The sequence below is a fragment of the Kazachstania africana genome, chromosome 1 (assembly GCF_000304475.1).
Source record: "Kazachstania africana CBS 2517 chromosome 1, complete genome".
Classification (NCBI taxonomy): domain Eukaryota; kingdom Fungi; phylum Ascomycota; class Saccharomycetes; order Saccharomycetales; family Saccharomycetaceae; genus Kazachstania; species Kazachstania africana.
Genome location: NC_018940.1, coordinates 6,487 through 30,680, shown reverse-complemented (window position 1 = coordinate 30,680; position 24,194 = coordinate 6,487). Strand labels below are relative to the sequence as shown.

The window sequence follows — 24,194 nt, the reverse complement described above, 5'->3', positions numbered from 1 at the left end:
AATTCAGTACGATATAACAGTTAGTCACTATGGTGTACCTTTAACCTGTATAGTTCATCTCATCTCATCGCATATTGAAAATTTTCAATTTTTTTCATCTTCGAGGCCCAAAAGAAGAAACCCTAACCCATAATTAGGGTTAAATGTTCTCCGCCAGCCAAAATCGAAAATTCAACAAAAAAAATCCATTTATAGTAACTATTTCCATATTAGGAACATTCTAGAGAGCCTTCTCAACAAGGCAGTTCTGATAGCGGCAAAATGTTGAAGACTGGCAAAAATCAATATATATAAAGAATGCAGAGGCTGATTGGGAGAAAACAGGTTCGAAGAAAACCACTTTAGTGAGGTAACTGCTATATATTTGAGAAAGGAAACCATTTGCTATAGAGATTAACCAAATGGAGACGATATTGGGAGAAGACTATGTTAATAGAGAGGCCCCGGAGAATTATGAGACGGTGCACTCACATGACAGAGAAGAAGAAGAAGGAGAAGAGCACGATGATATTCTGAATTTGAATGGCGACACATTTCTCGATCAATATACATATATGTTTCCGCAAGATGGGAATGATCATAGTTCTTCTCTGGCGCGGCTAGGCCAGCACGACGATAATGAGTTTATTAATAGTTTTATTGATGTTGACACTCAAAATCACCACGAAGATCCATTTCACACCATTCCAGCAATAATAACAAAGGCAGCAGTAGCTTCTGAACAAACAAGTGCTAATGATTCAGTGGATGAACATGAAAAATTCCAGTCTTTTTTAGAAAATACCATATTGTTTGGAAGAAAACAACCTCTTACGAATAACATGAACTCTGAAGAACAGTCAAGAAATTTATATAACTTACTGAACATTGATGAGACAAAGTTACCACAGAAACTTTCCATTGAAGGGTTGCCGGACGCAACTAGAGTAGAAAATCAATTAAAGCTGACTTTCAAATTGAGCCCATCAAGTGATAAATTTATGATACATTTACCAAATAACGCAATATCTAGAGAGAAATTTTATTTGAATAAAGATATTAATCAATATCCAGAGACCTTGAGAAAACAGTTACTATTTTTGGATGCCTTTCTTTTAGATTACGCAAGTAATTCTTTGATCCAAGCTTGTGCAAAATGTGTAAATAGAGAATGCAGAAGAGCTGCTAGAAGAAAATCAGGATTGAGTGATAATTTACTATGGTGCAATAACGATAATAGGAATGCTGTTTTATTTAATAGCAAACAAATTTTGTTCGCAAAAAATCACACTTCTGAAAGACAGTTTGAAACTGTTGCAAGAATCGTTTGTTATTGCAGACATCATAAATCGAATGATGGGTTTAAAATATTGTTTGCATTAAAGGATAACGAAAATAATTTAGTGGCAAAGGGCCTTTCGAAGCGTATTTGGCTTACTGATAAAAAGGCTGTGACAAGTAGCGATATAAGTAATACAGTTGACGAACAAGTTCCAACTTTGTCAAACACTCTAAGGACTGATTCACAAGCATATACATCAAATTCAAATTCTGAAACTTCTAATCAGTACTATGACGCAGAGCCAACTTTTGCACTACCTACAAATACTCGCATAATGAATGGCAGCCGTGTGAATAGTCTCAATGTTCCATTCAGAAATATTCCCTCCCCAACGTCTTTAAGTGAAGGAGGTAACGAATCAATTTCGAGCGAATATTTAAATAACTACAACGATTATGCTTCTTCTTCTGTCACGACTCATTCCTTTATGAATTCCAACCGTAGTTCAAGAAAAAGATCTAAAAATGAGCGTCAGGTGATACCAAGTACTTTTAATCCAGTAAATAACCTGCATCAAATTCATTTTACCAATATTGATCTTCCATCACAAAATGTTCCTGAAAACAGCGAACCAGCAATTCAAAGAGTGATCCCTTCCAAGGGCCCAGTAAATGGTGGTACAGAAGTTACCCTTTTAGGTTCTCATTTCAAAGAGGGTTTAGAGATTAGATTTGGAGACAATCTAGCTTTGTCAACCCAATGTTGGAGTACTACTACAATTGTAACTTATTTGCCACCTGCAAACACTGCAGGACAAGTCTATGTTACTGTGAAAGACCCTTCATCCCAATCTTCGCGACAAGCAATGGCTAATTTTGGCTCTTTTGGGCAAAATGCATCCAATAATGATCCAAGCAAGAAAGCAATTTTTACTTATGTTGATGAGACCGATAGACAACTCATTGAATTGGCATTACAAATAGTTGGTTTGAAAATGAACGGTAAGTTAGAAGATGCAAGAAATGTTGCAAAGAGAATAGTTGGAGATGATAATAACAATAGTACTTCTTCCCCTGGCTCAAAGATATCTCCAATAAATGATGTTTATAATATGGGAACTTCCTGTGCGCTATCCGATGAAAATTTAATAATAAAAGTTATCAATTCGTTAAATAAAACCACTTCAAATTTTTCAATGTGCGACAGTGTTGGAAGAACTTTGCTACATTTGGCCTCGCTAAAGGGCTATTATGATTTGACATCCACATTAATACAGAGTGGTGCTAGAATCGATGATAAAGACTCGTTTGGGTTCACTCCGTTACACTTTGCTTGTATTAACGGAAGTTATCAAGTCATTCGACTTCTATTGAATTGTCAATCAAACCCTAATGTAAAATCCTCAAATCATTTGTCACCAAAGGATCTGTTCATTAAAAATCATCAGCCTTCTGAAAACGACTTTTTCAAAATTATTGACGTACTGGATAATTTTACTGAATTTTCAAACATGCATTTTAACCGTAAAGCATCCCAGACAAGCTTTGACTCCAGTATCTTTCAGGAAAGTGCTAAGGGAGTGGAACCAGCTTCAGTAAATTTCGAAAATTTGAGACATGACACCGATTTGGTGGATGATGATTGTGATTTTGAAGATAATAATGAACTAAGCCATTCAGATGGAAGCTATTCAGAGGGAAGCTGCAGCGAAAGTGAAGAAGAGACAACAGGAGCAAGTGAAGTAGATAGTTCACTACAGATAAGCAATAGTAATTCAAATGCCACACCAGAAAATGAGAATGGCAATAGCACCAATGAAGGATCACTTTGGGTGAGAGTTCTAAATAGAATCAACGATGATTTACCTAAATATGAGGATCTTTTCCCGGGACTAGGATTGAATAGTGATAAAAATAATCAAAAGAATAGCGATGTCACTAGTATTCATACCACAATTTCTACATCAAATGAGGAATCACATGTGTCTTCTGAGGACGAAGAAGAAGCACTGCAAAGAAAATTCAACATTTTCTTCATAAACAACAAACGCACTTTTCAAAATGACAAAATGTTACAATTCTTCTGGTTGCCTTTGGCATTATTATTGTTGACCTGGGCTGTTCTATTTATCTTTAGTGCCAATGAAGATAGCCAAATTGTACAATTAAGCAATTTGATTACAAGCTATCTGAGAGTTGGTTTGGGTAAAATTATATTAGGCAATCAAAGAATGAAAAGATCATTGAAGGACAAGTTTAGCAATTTTCAAAATACTGGTAAACTAAATGATCTAATTGTAGGTTAGAGAATTTTTATATAACCGTGTATATTCTAGAAGTAATTAATAATTGTCAAATAAAAGTGTCACTTTATTTTTTTTATTAATATGTAGTACTTACAAATAAAGGAAATCAAAAAGCATCATAACTTTGATTTTCTAGTAATACGAGCGCAATGTTTCTTGAAAATGCGCTCTGCTTTCAACCAAGTCAAAGAAGTATGTCTTCTTGGCAATTGCTCCAGGTAAGGTAGCAAATCCTTGGCAAAGAATTCTGAAGATTCTCTTGGAAGCAGAGAAGGAAGATGATCAATTGATACTACAGATAATTTTGGACCTGCCGTAGTTGGAACTAAAACTGTGGGCTCGTCGAAGTCTGTTGCAATGTCGTAGATTGGAATTGGATTATGAGGATTGGTAGTATCAGCTGACACATCTACCACAGTTCTTAATCTTCTATTCCCAGAGTTTAATAGGTCGAAGTTTATGAAAGGAGCAATTGGTCTTGATAAATATATACAGTTAATAAGGATATCGGCTTGGACAATTTCTGGAAATGGTCCACCTCTGGCGGTTTCTTTCATATCCCATTTCAATATATTTTTATCAGGAATACCAGCTTTCTGTAGACAGTCAATAGCACCTGAACCACATCTACCCAATGCCCCAATAATCAATATGGTAGGGGTTTTAGCACCAGCAGTTAAAGCTTTCTTGTATTCTCTAACTACGTCCTTAATCAAAGTTTGTTCGTTTGGGTAAGGAGCCACAGCAGGTAAGTTTTCGCTGTCATTGTGAGTTTGTTTGAAGGCCCAGTCTAGAAGACCTATAGCAGCACCGGCAAAACCTGCATAGAACCCGAATGCAGCAACTCTTCTACCATCTTTATCCTCAAGAAATTCTAAATCGTATAGCGTACCTTTACCGTTAATGAATCTCGAAAGAACGTCCTGCCAGCCAGCTTGATCTTTATAGCAATGAGCGAACTGAATATGCTCCTGGACCAAGGGAAACTTCTCTTCCTCTGGCATCTCTTTTAATCCAATAATAATTCTATCACGAGGTGCGGAGATCCACGAACCTGCAGGGACAATTATAGCTCCAGCATTTCTATACTCATCGGCCGTGAAGATGGATTGACGACTATCTTCGACATAAATCTTAAAACCTTTAGCAACGAGATGTCTTACGCTAGTTGGAGTCAAAGCTGCACGGGCTTCTAAAGGCTTTGTTTCAGCTCTCAAATGTAAAGAAATGGACATATGTAATCAAATTGTATTTTGATACTTTAATACTTCTTCTTAGCAACCAGAGACTACATCGAATTGACAAAATACATAGGGCTTTTATATAGCTTTTGCTCGAGAATAAGAAATGAGTCTTCCAAAGTTACTCATCGAGCAGTCTTTTTTTCCGGCGGAATTTCTCATATAGGCGTGTAAGCAAAAAATACAAAGCTGCTACTAGTAGTAATAGTATGGAGAGTGTATCTATGAATGACCGATGTTCTTTAGTGATTCATCGTCATATCTGACATACTTACCATTTAATTGCGGTGGAATAGCGTGTAATGCCAACTCCGCAAACACAGCAGCCGGGACTGTAGGTTCCAGCAGTTGATTATTCCTCTTCAAATCGGTGAATCTTTTCAAAGCATCGTTACTCATTCCTCTAGGACCAAAAGTATCTCTGATATCTTCTTGCATTTTTGTGTCTACCACCCCCGGTGCGACAGCTATGCTACGGACCAGTGAGTGTTCAGCAGCTATACTCTGAGCGAAACTGTTTAAGGCAGCCTTTGCAGCGCAATAACAGGACCAGCCGTTGTATGATTTAACACTTGCACCACTACTCACAAAAATTAGATTTCCTCTAGATTTTTCCAAAGCTGGTAAGGATATAGAAACTAATTGGACAATACTGAAGAAATTGATATCGAAATGTCTTTTCCAGTCATCGTAATTGAATTCAGTTATCTTGGCAACGGGATTCAGGACGCCTGCATTGGCAATAATGGAATCGATCTTCCCGTAGGAATCAGTGGCCATCTTGACCAATGCTTCCGTCTTAGCTGTGTCCGTAACTTCACCAACTACATAGTGGAAATTCGAATATTGAGTTTTCAATTCCTGTAATGAAGTTTCTGTTCTTGCAATACCATATACAACAGCATTAGAATCTTTCGAAAAGATGCTCTCTACTACAGCTTTCCCAATGCCTCTAGAAACGCCTGTTACAATGATTACTTTACTTGAAGACATTAGATCTTGAGTTTGCTGTTCTTATCGGAAGTTATAAGGGAGGAGAGACGACAATTGGTGTATATTTTTGCGTTAATCGCATTGACCTAACGTTATATAAATGCTTGATAATAAATAAGGTGTCTGCAATTTGACAGCAAGAACAGATAAATAAGAGTGTATGGTAAAGAGGACTGAACTACCTCTACAACTGCCTGAAGAAAATGCCAGTGCTATTACTGGGTCGTGGCGGTACGCAGTATTTATACTGCCTGCCATCTCGTTTCTTGCGCAAGGTACATCACACCACCTCAGATGACAATATTAGACAATAATCGTTGAACTAGCAGTATAAACAGTTACGTCTCATATTTCATAGTTCAATGCATCTTAAAAATACTTGAGGCGATTACATTGGGATTCCGTAAACTTTTTAATGGCACATCTACTCTTGAACAGTGAAAAAAAAAAGAGAGATGGAAGAAGTATGATCCAATATAGTGCCTTAACCAAGTTTGGTAATAACAATGACAGAATTCTATGATTTAGCACCTCTAGATAGCAAGTGTAATCCTTTTCCATTTCAACAATTCAAAGGTAAAGTTGTGTTAATTGTAAATGTGGCCTCTAGATGTGGGTTCACACCTCAATATGCAGAACTAGAAGCTCTATACAAGAAATATAATGACAAAGGTTTAGTGGTCCTTGGGTTTCCCTGTAATCAATTTGGTGGTCAAGAACCTGGAAGTGCTGAAGATATTGCAAAATTTTGCTCGATGAACTACGGTATAACATTCCCCATACTACAAAAAATTGATGTGAATGGTAGAAATGAAAACCCTGTCTACAAATTTCTTAAAAGTAGGAAAGCAGGCTTACTGGGGTTCAGAGGTATAAAATGGAATTTTGAAAAATTTCTGATAGACAGTGAAGGAACTGTTCTTGCGAGATATCCTTCTTTGACTAAACCGATGTCTATCGAACCAACCATTGAAAATCTATTGAACTTATGAACAGAATGATATGAAATGAATTTATAAACATGTATGACAGTCTCTTTATATATAAACTAATGACAACGTACTTTTCACCGGGAGTATATAATATCTTTCTTCGTGTTTTCTTTTCCAAAAACATCAAAGCTCTAGTCCCCAATGATTATTCCTCAATCTTACCCTAAGAGTGGGCTCATCTGTTAGAATGGCTGGAGCAATGCTTGCAATTGACTTGTAAACGTGGCACAGGTCCTGCGTCATACATTATTAAAATACAGTTGCTACGAACTCATATTTCTCCGGGGTTCGAGTGGAGGTAGTGATATATTTGCCCAAGCAGCTCTCAACTGGAGCAGCTCAATGAAAGGCCCTTGAGGAATTAAAGATTCTACTTGAATCCAAACAATCCAATAGTACATTGTCGCCTCTGATCCTTTGCTTGATCACCTTACATCAAAATCTTCCAAGTCCTACGAACTTTCTGATGCCGCCATTGTTCTTACTAATATTAATAAGACATAAAGATCCAAAAAGAAGATCCGTAGAACTTCGAGACGGATTGTCACCGTGTAGCTGTCGGAGAAAGACGACACATTTACTTGGCTCCATCGATGAAATTGAGCATGACGAGCCTAACATAGTGCTATGAATGGAAAATATTGAAAAGGAATTAGATAATACTATGTTTATCAAACTTAGCAAGGTGGATGAATTCCACTTTACTGAAGATGATTTCAACCTTATCAAGAAAACTTTCCAATAATATTACTTACTAGAAAATTGGAAGAGCTCTTCTAGAACACCTTCATTCTACGACCGAGGTAACTGCCCCAAATTACTATGCTTGGTATTTTCATACTGGGGAAGAGTGTTGATCAATTGCTGACGCCTAAAACTGCCCGTACATATGGAAGAAGGGTGGCTTGGTCACTATTACTTTGCTTTAAGCCATAAAATGACAGTGATGAACAATTATCCATTTCTTAAAAGAGTTCACCAGAAATCTCTCAGGCAGCTTCTGTCAGAACTATTCCTAGTGTAATGAACATTATTTGCTCGCTTTTCCAGAGAGTTCTGCTCGTCCTGTATAGTTTCTTTCGATTTTGAATCCTGGACGGACTTTGACGTACCATGTCCCGTCCCGAACGTCTTCGCTTATCGTTACCGTCCCGATTCTATGAAAGCCTTGATATCTTCCGCTCCATTCATCAACAGTATTGAGCCTAACACTGCTGCAAAAAAGCTATCAGAACTTAGAGGGGATAACAACATCTCCCTTGCGTTGAGATTGATTTACTCTGCTGTCCTCAAGCAAAGTAAAATAATCTTTTCCAAAGCTTTCAATGTAGATTAAACAGTCAGTTTGTTACTGTAAAAGGTCAGGCATCATTCGTTTGCTTTGATCAGAGAAATGACGAAAAGTTGGATGCTGAATTCGATAGATGGGTGGAAACGCTGAATGAATATTTGACTTCTACTGGTGTCATTCAAGCATTTAACGCTGCCCTTGGTAAGCCATATTCGAATATCAAGGGTAACACACCCAGTATTGCGTTGATTCCTGGTCCCAGAGTTCATTGGATAAGATCATCAGAAAGAGGATGTTTTGGAATTACTAGCTCCACCAAGAAGATCATCAATGGTCTTAAAGAGCTTTTGTCACAATTATTTGGATCACTCCTGGATACTCCTCTCACATTCACTGAATTGAATATGCTCGGTTTTGCTGGTATGTCTGAAAATGTCTTCGTTGATCCAATATCAAAGTCATTCTTTATCCAGTATACCTAAAATAAAAAGAGAAAGTATAACAACATGGCATTATTTTTGAACTCACCCGCCTGTGCTATGCTGCTATGATTTCTGTGCATTCTTAGGCCACTGAAGATGAAGTTGCTTTGTTGTGATGTTGGATTATTTCGCACTGACATGCTGTCTAGCCACAGATTCCAAGTTCTGGACCAACAGACTGCAGATCCTTTTAATGGCACTTTATTACAGAAGGGACATGAATACACAAGATGAAAACGTGGAATGGTCAAATTGACGCGATGGATGGAGAATTACCTAGAATTAACATAATCTCCCTGAAATAAGACCATTGGTTTCGCTAGATCTTTTGGATATTATTCCTCATTACATGTCATAGTGCTTCTTCTTTTAGCTATAGGAATTGTTGCATTAACACGACATATAATCCTTTAGATACAAAATATCCTCTTTATAATAGACTTAGACTCGACTTCAGAAGAATGACATCATAAAACATGTCAGCATTCTGCAATTAGCTCATAATGTTTCAATATATTCTTCTAGTACTGGACCTTTTCAAGATAATAATCCTAATTTCCTGCCTCATCAAACTAATGTGCAATATTGTAAGGGAGCGATAATCACCAAAGGCTATTGTGCATTGATGTGGAAACTAAAGGAACGTTCATTTTTATTTTACGTACAGCCTATTACGCCCCCCAAAAAGGCGCTAAATCATTTATGGATAATAAAACAAGCGTTCATATATCAGACTTAAAGTCTACACTGAGGGGGACAAACCTATTTTAATTCCTATCTGTCGTTCTTCTGAAGTCAGTTTGTTTCTCAAGAAGAAAGGTAGAAAATTTCCTCTAAAGGACTTATGCACCGTAAATGGTCCTCTTTTCCCAAATCCACTCTCAATATCATCTAATTTGGCACGAGCTTGTTGAAAAGTTCCTATATATGATATGAATGAAGCATTTTCACTTTAGTCACCCTTTGGCAATCTAGATATCTCGAAGACCTATTTTCAAAAAAATAAATTCTCGACCTTTTTTCAACCATCCCAAGAAAGTGGGATAATATTCTTATAAATTGTATTATCATTATGGGGGACACGAGACACGGATATCCAAAAGACGATACTTTTGTAGCAGAAGGAGAACATCCATACGATTTTGTTGTGATGAGAATTTTTAGTCGTAAGGTCTACGCTATCTTAGCAGCTCAGGTCATATCTGTAGTTGTTTTCGCACAGTGTATCTTCCGCTGGAAAGCAGCATCAACATTTATTAGCGGAAATGACTGGCTGTCTCCTTTGAGTGCTGGAATTGAAACAACATCACTACTATTCCTTTTGTTTTCACCTTGGAGTGCCAGTTCTGAAACACAAGTCCTAGATGAAGAGTCGTTACTGAAAAAGAATACCTCTGTGAGATACTATGAATCAGGAAGAAGGCAACAAATAGTCTATTTTATCTATACTTTAGCTTATGCTTATCAGTTCACTCGGTTATCCTTGCTAAATGAAGATTTCGATGCGCGGTTCAAGGCTTTGATAATCTCTTCAATGATCGTGTTTCTTATTACAGAAACCGTTTGCGATACAAGAGTTGGAGAGAACGTCCAGTTGATTATTTCAAAGAAAGTTTTGGTGCTATGGATTACCTCCATCTTACTTGGGACTGTGTTCTTTGTCATTTCAATCTATAAAAATATTGTTTGTTCTTTAGCGTATAATATATGGTCAACACTGTTCTTAGGACTGTACCCAATTTTCATATTTGCTTCTATATTGCGCAATTTTGGTCCAATCAAGGGTTGCCCAGACACAGTTTTTCTTTTTATATGTATTATTACCATTTTTCCACCGTTTCTTAAATGGATCAAATGAACGATGCCACTCAGGGATCGGCACTCCCCCATTGTTAGGATCACTATAGTTTCTTTATCTCCTCTGTTACTAACACTCATCACAATTATCAATGGGACACAATCCTACCATCATTATATCATCACTGCGTCTTGCTGCTACGTCATCGCAAAAGTTTGATCTTCAAGAACTTGTTCCATTATTCAACGTCATCAAGAAAAGTAAACAATTAGCATAGCTTAATAGTAGAGTCAATCAATGAAAGCTATTGTTAGCGTCCATTATGGAGGGTTGGATTATGACGAAAGAGATTGTAAAGTTATGTTCTGAAAGCATCGCTGTGTCATATCATCCCAGTCTGATGAGGTGTCTCATAGGCCAAATTATTCTCCGGAGTTGAAAAGATAGGTGCCTAGACTTTTTTCAGTAGCATTAGAATGGAATGCTTTTTATATTTGTATCCTCTTATTCTTTGTGATATTATCACATTTTGATTAATGATTCCAGTGATTCAAAAGAAAAACCACCTTAGGATGTTTGAAGAATGAATAAATACTACTGATTTTAATGAAAAATCAGATATGTTGCGTATTAAATACCATACCTTTTGGATCTGTCCATTTTACATTCTTTGAAAGGAAAAAATCAGTTGACATGAATGGAATCAGACTCGTAATTACAAATGTTCTCAATACATCGTAACAGTCAGGATAGTATCCCACCTTACTCTTAGCACAATATATTGTTGGTGGTGGGCGTGTGATGCTATTCGATGCTCAGAAAGAAGGCTAGCCTAAGCTTCTAAAGATATTCCATTTTGAGGAGGGACTTGGCTCCGGAAAGCTGTTCATCAGTAATTGGTGTTAAGACAATCTGATCCGTGGGTCTTTGGTGAACCAGAAATGAATACTAGCAGGCTGATCAAAGGAGTGCGGGTCAGCAATTTGGCAATCATCTTTTTTCCCAGCTTTATCTTGTCTTTCCTGACATAAAGGAAGATCAGAAGAAAACTCATGTATATTATCATTGTTACTTGTATTCATCATGTGAAAGCGCAGTCAATTAAAATAATAGATTCTTGGACATCATTTACTGTCAAATAACGCACTAGTTATGTATGAAATGAATCAAAATATAAAATAGTACACAGTGAAACAAACTTTGACCAAACTTCAGTCTTTAACTGAATGTTTATACTTTTTCCAACACATTCTGATTTATAAAAATTATCATTTTCTGGATGCAGAAGTCAATACATTATCATAATTATTATGCCATATTTATTACATATTAAGACCGGTTGCGTTAACACGCCATGCTTGGTGTGTAAACCTTCTAAAACATTGAAATGTCAGTATGATGCCATTTCCAGCGGTTATTATCCCAAGTACTACTTCATGTGGATAGTACGGTGTGTGTAAATTAGCATCGCGATGACCCCTGTTATTCATTCTTTACATTTGTCATTGCTAGACTAGTAAGTCTGTATGTAAATTGAGAAGGAAAAAAATAGATATAGTGTCGCGCCAGGTACACTGTTGCAAGATAAAACCATTTTTTCAGTTTATCATACATGCGGAAAATAACTGAAGACTTTAATATACCAAACGACTTTCATTTTACGCCGATCTCTGTAATTTTCGACTTTCGCAGTTGAATTTCTACTATTAATGATTTTGGCAAATTTCCAGTGGGAACGTTTATTTACCGCACATCATATTCCACTTTATATAGTGTCATTTGTTGGTTTTAGTCATAGTGAACTTAAAAAGGCGAAAAAATTTACTGTCATTGGCCAAGAGAAATAAAACGCCGCTAAAGTTATGTATTTCACAAGCATGCAAACTAACCTTAAATAAGACTACTTCAAAAATGAGGGGCAACTTCCCATAGAGAAAGTAAGAGAGAAAAAGCAATAATGGATATACAGAGCTCGAACATCACCCCGTATTATTTTAGATTAACTGTTTCGATACATAAAAAAGAGAATAAAATAGATAGTTATCATGGCCATACACGAATATTAAAAAAAAAATAGTGAATAACATGTTACTGAAATCAGAGAAACAACAAGAAATGTGTTCATTATCATAGATCAAACATTGATGTGATGACTATTCGCTCGCGGTACCAATAGAAATACAGACTTTGTCGCCGTCATTAAAGGAAACCGTACCATTATTGTATACGTACAATAGATCATCTGTCAAACCAGTCTGTTCCTCAATGGTCTTTGATGAATCATAGAAAATTGAGATACATTCACCAAACTCGGCTGAGTTAACCGGGGAATAAGCTTCTTCCGCTAGTCGTTGGCACACGTTAACATTACCGATGGATTGTGTGCTAGTGTAGAAATCATAACTCCTTCCCATACTCCATGTTTTGACTGCCTCATCAACATAAGCATCATATTCTTCCCTAGCAACAATAAAACCATAAGTAGCTTTTAGGTCACCTGTGTGAGATTCAAGATAGAAATAGTTGTTAATACCATTTTCATACACTATTGGTGTGCTAACAATAGTCAGTATGTTAGTAATACTAGAATCAACTTGAATACCTCCAAAAACACCGATAACATATCCAGACTCAGACAATTTATAGATTTGTTTAATTTCATTATCAAAAGTAACTCCGAACATATCGTTAAGAGCGTTTGTCAAATTGTCCGCAACATCAGTAGGCAAATCACCATCCCAATAGGCGAAGCCTTCATGAGTTATCATAAAAGATCCTTCTGAACAGTCAGCTGTAGAGGATGGCAAGTCACCGGAAGTGTCTGGAAAAGTAAGTTCACAAAAGACGACTTGGATGAGGAAGAATAACGCTAAAAAACACATTTAGTAAATATTTTGTTTTTAGTTATAAAGTAAAGGACTTTGTAAGAATGTAAATGTGAATATTAATTCAGAAATCAATGAATCGTTGTTGATTATGGATTCGTAATAGTATGTTTCTTTTATAAACTAGCATATAGATAAAATGGAATAGAAATATCAGTGAGAGTTGGAAATAAAGCCAGTTATTTATATGTTCAAAAGAGAGCCTGTTAGATAGTGTCATTTTCATCAATAAATGGATCTCAGCGATATCAACCTTGGAAGATCGTCTCCGATTTATGAACTTTTTCCACTGCTCTAATTCCTCACTGGTTGAACCTCAACTCTCAAAAAATTGTACGTCCATTAAGCCTCTACAGTTAGCGACATCAATATCCATACCTCTCAGCTCGATGCACCTCAAATTGTTTTTGAAAACGTCATTTATTGCTAATGTTTTTCAAAGCGGGGTGGCCCTGATAGCGCCGTATAATTTTAGAGTCACTACGGTTATCACGATGACAGGATATATCCCAAAATGGCAATTTACATTCAGTTCTAATGAGGTTCTTGGCCAACTGCGAATAACAGAAGTGCTATTTGAGCAACATTTCTCGCAGCTCTAAAATACAGTACAGACTAAAATTTGTCGAAGCCATATCTTGTGACTTCGTATTTAGAATCGCTTCTTAAATATACCAGCATTGTGAACTTGAATATCGGAGAAGCCATCGCAGCAGATAAGTCTGCAAAAATGTATGGCCACCCGTAACATCGTAAAAAAGGATTAAACTTAGTAAAAATCATTTGGGTTGGGATAACCTTGCATCTTTTCGTTTTTACTTACCGTAGGACCATAACAACAGTGATAGATAGTTCTGATTTTCTGTGCCCGTATTTCAGAAATCCCAAGATACCCGCTATTAGCGATAGTGGTTCATAAGTGCATACACTATTACCGAAGCTCATCTACAAAAATTATTCTGCAGCCGCTTGTATTCCCCATCAATAGATCATTTGCTCTTCATGAAAAGACAACTAGCTTCAGTAATTTCCTACTATAGTACATTTCAAGCATGTTCTTGTTGATGTATTTGAAACCCTAGCGGTTTAAAACCGTATTTTTAAGTTTATCCAATCGAGAAAGAGGGTTTTCTTGCTCCTGAGAAAGAAATTGAAGCCTGTAATCGCTGGATACCCAAAATCATACAATCACAGTTAGAAGAGTCTGTGACACGTCCATTTATGGGATTCAAAAGTGGTACGTTTCCAAAACCATTACTTGTTGCACTTGATCAACATCCGAAATTTCTAAGATTGTTTTATATTTCAGGGCTAGCTTCCTAGAATTAAGCTTTGGACCAAATAATAGGCGCATCATCGATCTACCATTACCTGACAAGGAAGCGTCGGTGAATATTGAAGGGAATGACTTCCTGAAGCCAACCAACCTTTTCATAACTGTCGCCATCCCATCGACTATATATATTTGTTTATTCATACAGAAGTGCCATCATTGAAGGGCACAAAGCTACACTGTTGGTAATGGAGTGCATTTTTTTTTGACGAAAGTCACAATGGGAACGGTGAAGAAAATACTTACAGAAATATACTCACAAAAAGCTTTGAAATAAATAATTATGACATCCACAGACATTGTGTTAAGAGTGCTTTTACTTAAGGATTGTTGAAGATTTTTGCATTAAAAGTGAAATTTGCAAGATCATTAGTACCCAAATATTTGTGCTCTTTTCTACTATCGATCAAAAATGTTTTATTTGCTATATAGCGCTGCAAAAAAATATTTATCTCTTATAAGAAAATTGTACCTAAGAACCGGTATCACATTTTGTCCAATGTAAGAATTTACCTACACTAGCGTAGTAAAGTCTAAAGGAGACTTCCCAATCTTGCGTATCACAAGTATCTTCGCAAGTATACATCTTGTAATAATCGGCTCTCCACGAACCACTAACGTCATTTGCGAAAATCTCATTTAGTTCATTTTCAAGTTCTCCACTGGTATAGAAGCCTCCCCATTTACTCTGGTTGGCACAGAAATCGAGAGCAATGTATCCAGTACACAATGGAGAATACACTGGAAGATCTTGGCGTTTTGCTAATGTGGAGTTTCCCACAATTCTTGCTGGTGCAATCGCCAATGTTCCTGTTGATCCAGATGAAGGATTAAAGATCAAGTGATACACTTCAGAAGTTTCGTTATGTTTCAAATAAATTGAGGGTTGAGTCAAATCTCTTTTGGTCAATGAGTTGTCAATTGGGTACCATTTTCCGGACTCTGGTTGAGAATAGTGATCAAATAACCAATCCGTAACACAAGAGACATCATACAAACCATTAGTGCTTTCACATTGCCTAAGCTGTCTCTTTCGGAGAGCTGTTGGGTCGGCACCTTCTAAACTGCCATTTGGTGTTCCTGCATAATGCCAGCCAACGTAGATTGATAATAAATTAGTTGCAAGTGTTCCGGCCAAATTAGTCACCGCACGTGCACAATCTAAAGATGCGGAGTCCTCGTGATTATCCTTACAAGCTTCGCATGCATCTATGCCTGTTTGGATAACATTGGTGGTTGATTGAATAAAAGAACCCCACCACGCTACTTTGACCGCAATAGGTTTGTCGTCTTGAAAATAGGCGTAAATGGTTGTGACACCTAAATGAATATAATCATAATATGGAAATGCTGCAAGGGCAACAACAGTGAAAAAAGCAAAACAAAATAAGGAAATTGAACGCATTGTTTTTCCTCGATTGGCCAATAACGCTATCGTGGACCACTCTGTTAAAACTGTTTAACTTCAACAGTTTTTCAACTACTTAAGACTCTGAGGAAAAAAACTTACTCTGAAATAAAATATACTGTTTGAGAATGATAAATTTTCGGTTGGCGACATGAGTTTCTAGTCAAAGCATGAGCTTTGTTCTAGACCTAAAAAACTGTCAAAGACTGCAACTTATGCAAATAACGGAATGTATTTTGTAGCCCTCTATTTTACTACTGTGCCTGCTTAAATCTCGTTCAGAACAAAAGAACTATTGTGGAAGTACCTATACAATGTTCTTGAGGTTAGTTACGTTGCAAAAACCTAAAGAAACCTAGTCTTTTTTAACGCTATGCAGATATAATTAGCATTCATACTAACACACTTTGCCGAATACCGCAAAAAAAGCTTTAAGGAACGACAAGTGTGTCGCGAGCGTATAAAAAGGCGTTCCTGACTATTTGAGTTTAGATGCGACCAAATATGGAGATAAAAATAGATTTATTTGTACATACTACTCTGAGAGTGTAATCATAATGACACATCTCCCGAGATGGCTGTGCTAATTTCAAGAAACAGAAAAACGCGCACAAAAGACCCTACCTCATTTTTAAAAGGTAGGCAAATGAATGTTGTGGACAAGGGTTCCAGATTCGAAAAAGAAATTTTTTATGTGCGGTCCTTTTTCAAGTTTCTTTTTTTGAACATTTTTCCTAAAATAGACAAACCGTCAGTATGGTCCGTCTGAGACAGTAGTTACTGTCATATAAATAATTGTATTAATGGACATTATGGCAGGCATTTATCTCGAGGCAGCCACTCATGTTAATGGAACTGATTAAAATGTGCGAGAAACCCTTCAGTTACTTCCCATCAGTGATGAAATTATATGGCGAATTGTAGCATCAAATTGAACCCATTTTTAATACGAGCAAAATTGTTGACACAAGAAAGCTTATGCCAACGTGCATATGTCACCTGGCCACCTGATTATTTTGGAAGGGCTGATACTATATAACATATAACACCAAAGCGTGTTTTCTTCACAGACATATTCTGTCGTACAATTAATCATATACGTCAATTTCGCAGAACATTTTATATGCAATGAACATTCCCTTAATCTTAACATTCAATTGTAACTATTTGGAGCCACAGGAAGGAAATTTCATAGAGTTATAGTAAATGTGAAGTCGGCTGTGGTTACCTCACCTTGAGAAGGTGGAAGGTACGCCATCAACTCTTCCCAAGGTGACCTATGATGACCCTTCTAGAGGTCCTTTTCTGATGAAGATAAATCTCGAGATATAAATACGCGGCTTTTGAAACTTGTAAATACCTTCACTTCTTATTTTAGTCGGTAATGAACGTGAGACGAATACTTGCCAGATTAAAGACATACAGCAAATTATTCTATGAGGAGTATTGTCCACTTAAAAAGTCATGTTTGTTCTACCAATGCGCTGGAAAACGACAAAATAAGGCTAACTTAGACAGAATAACTGTTTATAGAAGTCTATGAATCACATATAAAATTAAATAGTACCGTTCTAAAGTCTTACACGCGCTATAATACGGCTGGTTATCAATATCATTGCTTTTATTTAAGAGCCATCATTCTGTTTGACGGGTGGCTACCATTTGTGTTTGACCGTATAATGTAAGTTGTTCTTCTTTAGGAGTCTTGGCATCTACTAGGGTAGTAAAACTGTTATTTGTCGTTTCATTGACAGTCATAGCACTACTAAACCTAAAGAAACCGCAGATAATTTTGAAACAAGGCAATGTCTAGTTGTATAATGTCATTCTCTTTTAGTTCGTGTCAGCCCAACATGTTTGTCTTACGGGAAGGAATGCTTGAAAGCACAGAGTTCACTAGATTGGAAAGGAAAAAGACTACGTTGAGTTCAATCACAAAGTGAAGACTGTCGGAAAGGTCAGTGAATGCAGTTTGGCAGCAAAAAACATTCTAATTGAAATGGCAATCATTGGACGTTTTCGCAAAATTCCATTAGGAAATGTGCCTATCGATATGAAACATAAAGCCTTCATTATCTAATTGTTCTAATAGTGCATATGGAACGGAAGTAGCTGTAGGCTTACCCCATAGCTGCTGCCGTTTCATTACTTTCATTTAGAGCAATTGGCTACAAGTGCTGTTGTCCTGAGAAGTTATCGGGCATCTTTTAATTCATCGCCTCTCACCGTTACATTCGCTTCAAAGTCTTAAACTCCATTATTACTGACACTCATCCTATCAGGGCACAGAACGTTACTATCTTTATACCGTATATTCGCTCTTGCGGTTGCGTCACTACAGAGCTTTTTTCCTGAGCAAGATAGATTAGAAGATTTAATCTTGAAGAACTTGCCCTATTGTTTAACACCGTCGAGAGTAAACAATTGACACATAGGTGTTTTTCCGTTGGGGAACTTGGATTACTGAAGAAGGAAATAGTAAAATTATTTTTGAATGCATCGCTGTATTATATCGTTCCTGTCAGGGGGGGAGGGTATCTCATAATTCAAATTATTCTCTAGAGTTGAAAAGATTGCTATCCGAAATTTATGGCCATTATTTTACTCAACATTAGAGCATGTAAGGATTAGTTTAACAACGTACGGCACTTGTAAATAAAGTATAATAAGAAATCGTTTTTTTTTGTGCTTCAACTTTTTTCAGCACTATTGCAATAAAGTGCTTTATGTTCTTGTATCCTTTTGTTCTTTGTATTATCATTGCGTTTCGATAAATGATTCGAGTGGTTCAAAAGGAGATCAATGTAGGATGTTCGAAGGAAGAACATGTACTAGGGATCTTATTAAAAAAATCGAACGTATTTCGCATTGGACACAATAATAGATATTTGACTCGTTGGATGTGTCCACTTTGCATACTTTGAATGGAATAATTAGTTGACATCAAAGGTACCGGATTCAAAAACAAGAAAGTTCTCAACATGCCGTAGCAGTTGGAAATCGTATTCCGCGTACGCGTAGCACAATATATAATTGATGGTGGACATCTAGCTTTGTTTCATTCTTGAAAAGAAGGCAATCCTGATATTTTTAAAGATATCGCATTTTAAGGAATATTCAGCTCAGGAAAGCTGTTTAAAAGTAATTGGTGTCAACGCAGTCGAATCTGTAAATATTTGGTAAACTAGCAGGTAATAATAGTAAGCTTGATGAAGGGAGTGCCGGACGACAATGCAGCACTCACTTTTTTTCTCTTTTCGTTCCATGAATTCAACATTGTACTTGGAAGTAGTAAGCATATTCAGTTCAATCAGTTGTGGAGTTTATTGCTAAGGCAGCAGTAGGTCCACAGCTGGTAAGATTCTTGACCAGGCAACTTAGAGGGATCTATACTGGTTGTTCCAGAAAATATCACAGTCTATACCACATAATGCTATGCTGGATTATTACTTCTCGAAGTAGTAGCTCAGATATACTCACGAAGACTTTGTTTGCTCTCAATGGAAAGGAATCCACGTGTGAATAATTGGAATTTTGAGGTTATTGAGCCATTGTAAAATCCGAAGCTTTTATATATCTTTATAAGTTATAATCGATGGCTATAATGGTTTCTTCATCAATTGATTTAACCAAAAATACTGTGAGAGTATCAGCCTCTTTCCATCAGGGGATTTCAATGAACTGAAACATCTTGGTAAAATAATTAGTGTATGTTAAGCAGACGCAGAAGGTTTATATTCCTTCCTTTTTTTGAATTTTTTTAATGCAGGGAAAAGGTTTTATGTTGCGCATACAGTAAGTAACATTCAAAAAGAGCGACCTTAACTTGCAAAAGTATAAGTAGACATAGAAGCTTCTAAAGTTTTTAGCCCGCCTTAGTCTATATTAAATTTTTATTGGTTTCTAAAAGGGGACAAAGCATACGTATATTAAATAATTAGGCTAGTGATGAACTCCTTTGGTAATTCGCAAGGGGATATAATACGCAATGCTCAAAGGATAGGAATGTTTGCCGCTTTAATGTCGTTGACTGTGGTACTGTTTGTATTATGGAGCGAACCTAAAAACAAATTTAGTAGAGTTGTTGTGATTGTAGGTATTGGTGCCGCTGCTGTGATTGGTATCTTTGCTGCCTGGCTTCCAATTTTGTTTGCGATGCCAGCAGCAGAAGAAGACATAACTATGACGATATAGCAAGAACTCTCGTAAAGGCCAAAATTTTTTCATCATCTTCACTACTACGCAATTAAAGTATGAGGTGTACTGACATTAACGATACATTTGTTTTCTCTTTTGTTTTAAGGATGTTACTTTTAGTTAGTAAAGTTACTAGCGGCACTAGCTCTTATGGGACAATTTCCAAGAGCGATTGATTATGTCTGCATCCTTACTTAAAGGTTATTGTACCAAGCGAGTAACTATCATCTGCATCAACAAAAAAGTGGTATAACTCGATAAGATGAGATACAGCCTTCAATAGAGCTTCTTTGTGCACTAAACGCAAGACATTACATCACATATTGAACTGCAATGTTTTTCACTGTATAAATGTATGTAGTAGGATAGGTATATAACAAATTGGAAGCACTTATTCTGATTCCTCTATTTGTGCATTTATATCAGTGCAATCTAAGCTATAATAAATTGTCTCATTTTAATGATTAATCTGAAGTTTGAAGGGTTTTTGACAGAAGGTGGTATGTGCTCGTCGCAGTATATGAGATTTCTTATATATTGCGTACTCTCAAATTATAATTACAAGCTACTCGTTAGAGATCCGGATAACCATCTTAAACATACTGTGAAATGTTCATGCATGTTACCGATTTTGCCAGATGCAGTGATAGAGACAGTGTCTCTACTAGGGCATGATACAATGAGGATGAAATCCGTTACTGCTAAAGTTTATTTAAATACTATAAAATTCAGCTTACTAAGTTATTGACAACATACCCTCGTGCTTCATCTCATGTACGCCATGCATTGTGAGTAGTAGTTTTAGGACAACTAAATTATCATGTTCTCTTATGCATCTTCCCAGCATGGCTACTATCTCTATGATAGATATATATTTGCAATTTGTACATAAAGTAAAGAAGGAATTTCCCCATAGGTCCGTAGCTTTCATTATAAGAGGGGAAATAAAGTTCTCCCTCATTACTTGGAGATTAACGTTTATCTATTCTTGAGGATGAAAAACTTCGACAGTCTTGTAAAGTTGATTTTCTCACAACCTTTAACTAAAACATTGGTATGTAAGATGTGGATTTCAGACGGAACAGCTGTTACAAATATGGACTGAAAGGATGGAAAGAAATATTAATTTAATCGAGGGATGTTTATTTAGAATGATGATTGATTAAGCGCGACTATTTTATAAATGCAAACATCTTTAACAGAGCTCTATCCTTTTTGCTAGATAGGCAAGATATATTCAAGCCTAATGTACCATTGGACTAAAACGGTAAGTCATTCATTGCCGAATAGGACAAATAAAAAGTGTGCTAAAATGAGCTAGGGCTATGGTGGTTCAACTATGGCATTTTATGAAAGCATCAGTGCTAATCGATATGCTATACATTAAAAAGTTTAATTATACAAGTGCGATAAATATCATATTAGGAGACGAGAGAAATTTACTCGGTTGATTTGAGTTGTCAACGGTCGTGCAACGAACAAACTATGGAAGATAAGAGCTTGCTGCTGTCAAGCTTTGAGCGTGCTGATACCCATTGAGGTCCAGTTCACAAGGAGGAAGTATCTTTATTAATTCGCTTAAGGTAAACTTAGCTTGAGTATGGAAATTGGGGTCAAAAATGCATAAAAATCTTGCCAGTCTTGGAATGTGATTATTGATCGAATGAGTTTGTGTAGTTAGGGACAAATAATTCCCGAACGATTCATAGTGAAAAATTGCCTAGGGCGGTTTTACTTTCATGCAACCTCAGATAACTTGCTTCGTTAGAAATATTGTTAAGTGGAATCAAATCCTTGACGTTAAATTGTCTGCCTTGCATGCAATATTAGAAGCTCTACACACTCTATAACAAACTCAAAAAAAGAAATTTACTTAGCTGGCCCAATATTCCCTGCTTGCGGAAATCACACGATGATTTTCGGTATACCAAGAGGTTGCAAAAAAAAAATTTGCTGAGATATAATAATTTCCCTACTCTAAGAAGCTCAAATCTTTGCAAACCGATGAAGGACTGTTTTGTTGGCTAGCCATCAACTTGTTCAGTATTGATACAAGTATCAATAATCTTTTGGCTCCTTCTTGTTGATTTTATGTTTCATGCTGTATTCGACGGAAAGTTGATTTTGCAACCAGTAGAAACCAATAACTCTTAATAAAGGCGACGCGATATTTTCGAATCTCGGCTACGAAATGGACGGAAGACATATGCTTTACAAAGTATTGCTGCGACTGAGAGTGCATGTCACATTATTAACCTGCTGCTTACCTTCAGTTTCTGAGATATAAAAAGAGCAAGTGATTAGATGATTTCTTTATATTTCTATAGCATATTTCTTCTCATAAGTAAATGCTAATAAACCGCATTTTCGAGAAATGGCTACTACAAGGAAACTAAATAGCGGATTTTATCGGTTTCTTTATCTACATGACAATCGCAATATTTTATGATATGTCATTTTGATTTGTTTAGTTGTATTACTTTGCCCACTTTGGAAGAAACCCCACGATAAGGTGGCCGCTGTGTCACTTGAACAGTTACTTGAGTTGTCCAAACGTAACAGATGGACATTAACTAGGGTTGGGACTCTTGCAGGCGTTTTAATTGCCGCTGCAGCAGGCATCAATGCTGCATGGGCACCCATATTGTGTGCTACACCTGCAGCAATTGGTTGTTGGGCTCTAGCGATTGGTACAACGGTAGTGTATGCAGTATCCTCCATCGCAACCGTTACTACTGCATTTAGAGACAATGTAACAAAGAGGGATATTTCAAGCAGTCATGACATGATGGCATGGGACATTTATGACAGATATGCTTCATTTTATTCTCTCACAAATACTACACAGCATATGTACCCTGCATTGGGTGTGGTTGGGACTGCCGCACGATTAGCTCCTACTAATTGTATTTATGATGATGTAGTCTCAATGTTTACAACAGCTGGTTTGGGTGTTCCAGTCATCGCTGTTAGAAATGTAACTGAGTTGGAAAGGAGGGACGTTGGGAATAGCACTTACACAATACATTGGGCTACAGAGCTTGGAAAACATTCGGCTACGCATTTAGAACATTACGATCCGATTGATATGGCGAATGACATTATTTCTCAGTACAAAACAGGCTATAACGGAACCAGCAAGTACTTCAAGGCAAATAACTACACGTTAGAAAAGCGAACTGATAGGTACACTGTTGATTGGGTCTCATACAATGTGGATAACGAAAATGCAAGTCTTGAAACTGTGGCATGGGAATCTACAAGAGACCCGGGTGATTGGGAAGAAGACATAGCAAATGCCTTATTTACAAATGATCTCGATACTACATGGAAGTGGTGTATAACTGTTATGGCTAGTGGTTCTGATAGCTACGATTCTTTTGGAACCGAAGATGCAACCCATGGTGAAGCATATACAAACCAGTATGGCGGGATTGATAGTTATTGTAATGATAACAAAGGAGGCGCTCAATGCTCCACTGACGGCTGTCAGTAACATCTCAATGTTAGAAATTTCAGGGTATTGATGGTTTACAGGCGTTTATGAATTATATACAGAGTTAAGTAGTACGGTTTTAGCTTCTTATATAAGATATCTCGTAGTATGGCCTATAATATGCGTCGTTTGTCGATGTATGGTTGATTCTGCGTAGGTAGCTTTTCCGGACATCATATGAGTATAGTTAGATTGAGTTATGCGGACTGTTACAGACACTGGCACAGTAAAATAGCAATATTATATTCTAATTTTCTTATGAAGTAGTATATAAAACAGACGAAACTTCCAGCTGAGAGAAATATCTGGGAAGACATTGATCTTTACAGGTATCTAATTTGAGATGGGTGTCAAATTGTAAACCGGTACCGCTCCTTCTTCTCTAATCTAAGTTTCCAGCAGATATAAAGATGAATCACCTTCCGACATATCGTCCCACTCTCTTGGGGGACCCATATTCCAAATGATTCACCGGAGTTGGGAAGATAGATGTTACAACTTTTTCCCAGTAG

General features: G+C 36.8%; 8 protein-coding genes across 8 annotated transcripts; 4 read left to right on the top strand and 4 right to left on the bottom strand.

The window, feature by feature from the left end:
- Nucleotides 1-401: 401 nt before the first annotated feature.
- MGA2 (Mga2p) lies at nt 402-3,566 on the top strand (the record flags this gene model as incomplete). The annotated part of the gene is made up of 1 exon (XM_003954541.1): nt 402-3,566. One exon carries the CDS (start codon nt 402-404, stop codon nt 3,564-3,566), a length of 3,165 nt encoding a protein of 1,054 aa, XP_003954590.1.
- Nucleotides 3,567-3,682: 116 nt separating this feature from the next.
- LYS1 (saccharopine dehydrogenase (NAD+, L-lysine-forming)) lies at nt 3,683-4,801 on the bottom strand (the record flags this gene model as incomplete). Its single annotated transcript, XM_003954540.1, has 1 exon — nt 3,683-4,801. One exon carries the CDS (start codon nt 4,799-4,801, stop codon nt 3,683-3,685), a length of 1,119 nt encoding a protein of 372 aa, XP_003954589.1.
- A 228-nt stretch (nt 4,802-5,029) lies between these two features.
- KAFR0A00150 (SDR family oxidoreductase) lies at nt 5,030-5,800 on the bottom strand (the record flags this gene model as incomplete). Its single annotated transcript, XM_003954539.1, has 1 exon — nt 5,030-5,800. The coding sequence occupies one exon, from the start codon at nt 5,798-5,800 to the stop codon at nt 5,030-5,032; it is 771 nt and encodes a 256-aa protein (XP_003954588.1).
- Nucleotides 5,801-6,306: 506 nt separating this feature from the next.
- On the top strand, nt 6,307-6,792 carry HYR1 (peroxiredoxin HYR1; the record flags this gene model as incomplete). Its single annotated transcript, XM_003954538.1, has 1 exon — nt 6,307-6,792. The coding sequence occupies one exon, from the start codon at nt 6,307-6,309 to the stop codon at nt 6,790-6,792; it is 486 nt and encodes a 161-aa protein (XP_003954587.1).
- A 2,845-nt stretch (nt 6,793-9,637) lies between these two features.
- Nucleotides 9,638-10,423, top strand: KAFR0A00130 (uncharacterized protein; the record flags this gene model as incomplete). Its single annotated transcript, XM_003954537.1, has 1 exon — nt 9,638-10,423. The coding sequence occupies one exon, from the start codon at nt 9,638-9,640 to the stop codon at nt 10,421-10,423; it is 786 nt and encodes a 261-aa protein (XP_003954586.1).
- A 2,093-nt stretch (nt 10,424-12,516) lies between these two features.
- Nucleotides 12,517-13,245, bottom strand: KAFR0A00120 (uncharacterized protein; the record flags this gene model as incomplete). The annotated part of the gene is made up of 1 exon (XM_003954536.1): nt 12,517-13,245. One exon carries the CDS (start codon nt 13,243-13,245, stop codon nt 12,517-12,519), a length of 729 nt encoding a protein of 242 aa, XP_003954585.1.
- A 1,808-nt stretch (nt 13,246-15,053) lies between these two features.
- Nucleotides 15,054-15,986, bottom strand: KAFR0A00110 (uncharacterized protein; the record flags this gene model as incomplete). Its single annotated transcript, XM_003954535.1, has 1 exon — nt 15,054-15,986. The coding sequence occupies one exon, from the start codon at nt 15,984-15,986 to the stop codon at nt 15,054-15,056; it is 933 nt and encodes a 310-aa protein (XP_003954584.1).
- A 6,985-nt stretch (nt 15,987-22,971) lies between these two features.
- KAFR0A00100 (DUF5341 domain-containing protein) lies at nt 22,972-23,682 on the top strand (the record flags this gene model as incomplete). Its single annotated transcript, XM_003954534.1, has 1 exon — nt 22,972-23,682. The coding sequence occupies one exon, from the start codon at nt 22,972-22,974 to the stop codon at nt 23,680-23,682; it is 711 nt and encodes a 236-aa protein (XP_003954583.1).
- Nucleotides 23,683-24,194: the final 512 nt, after the last annotated feature.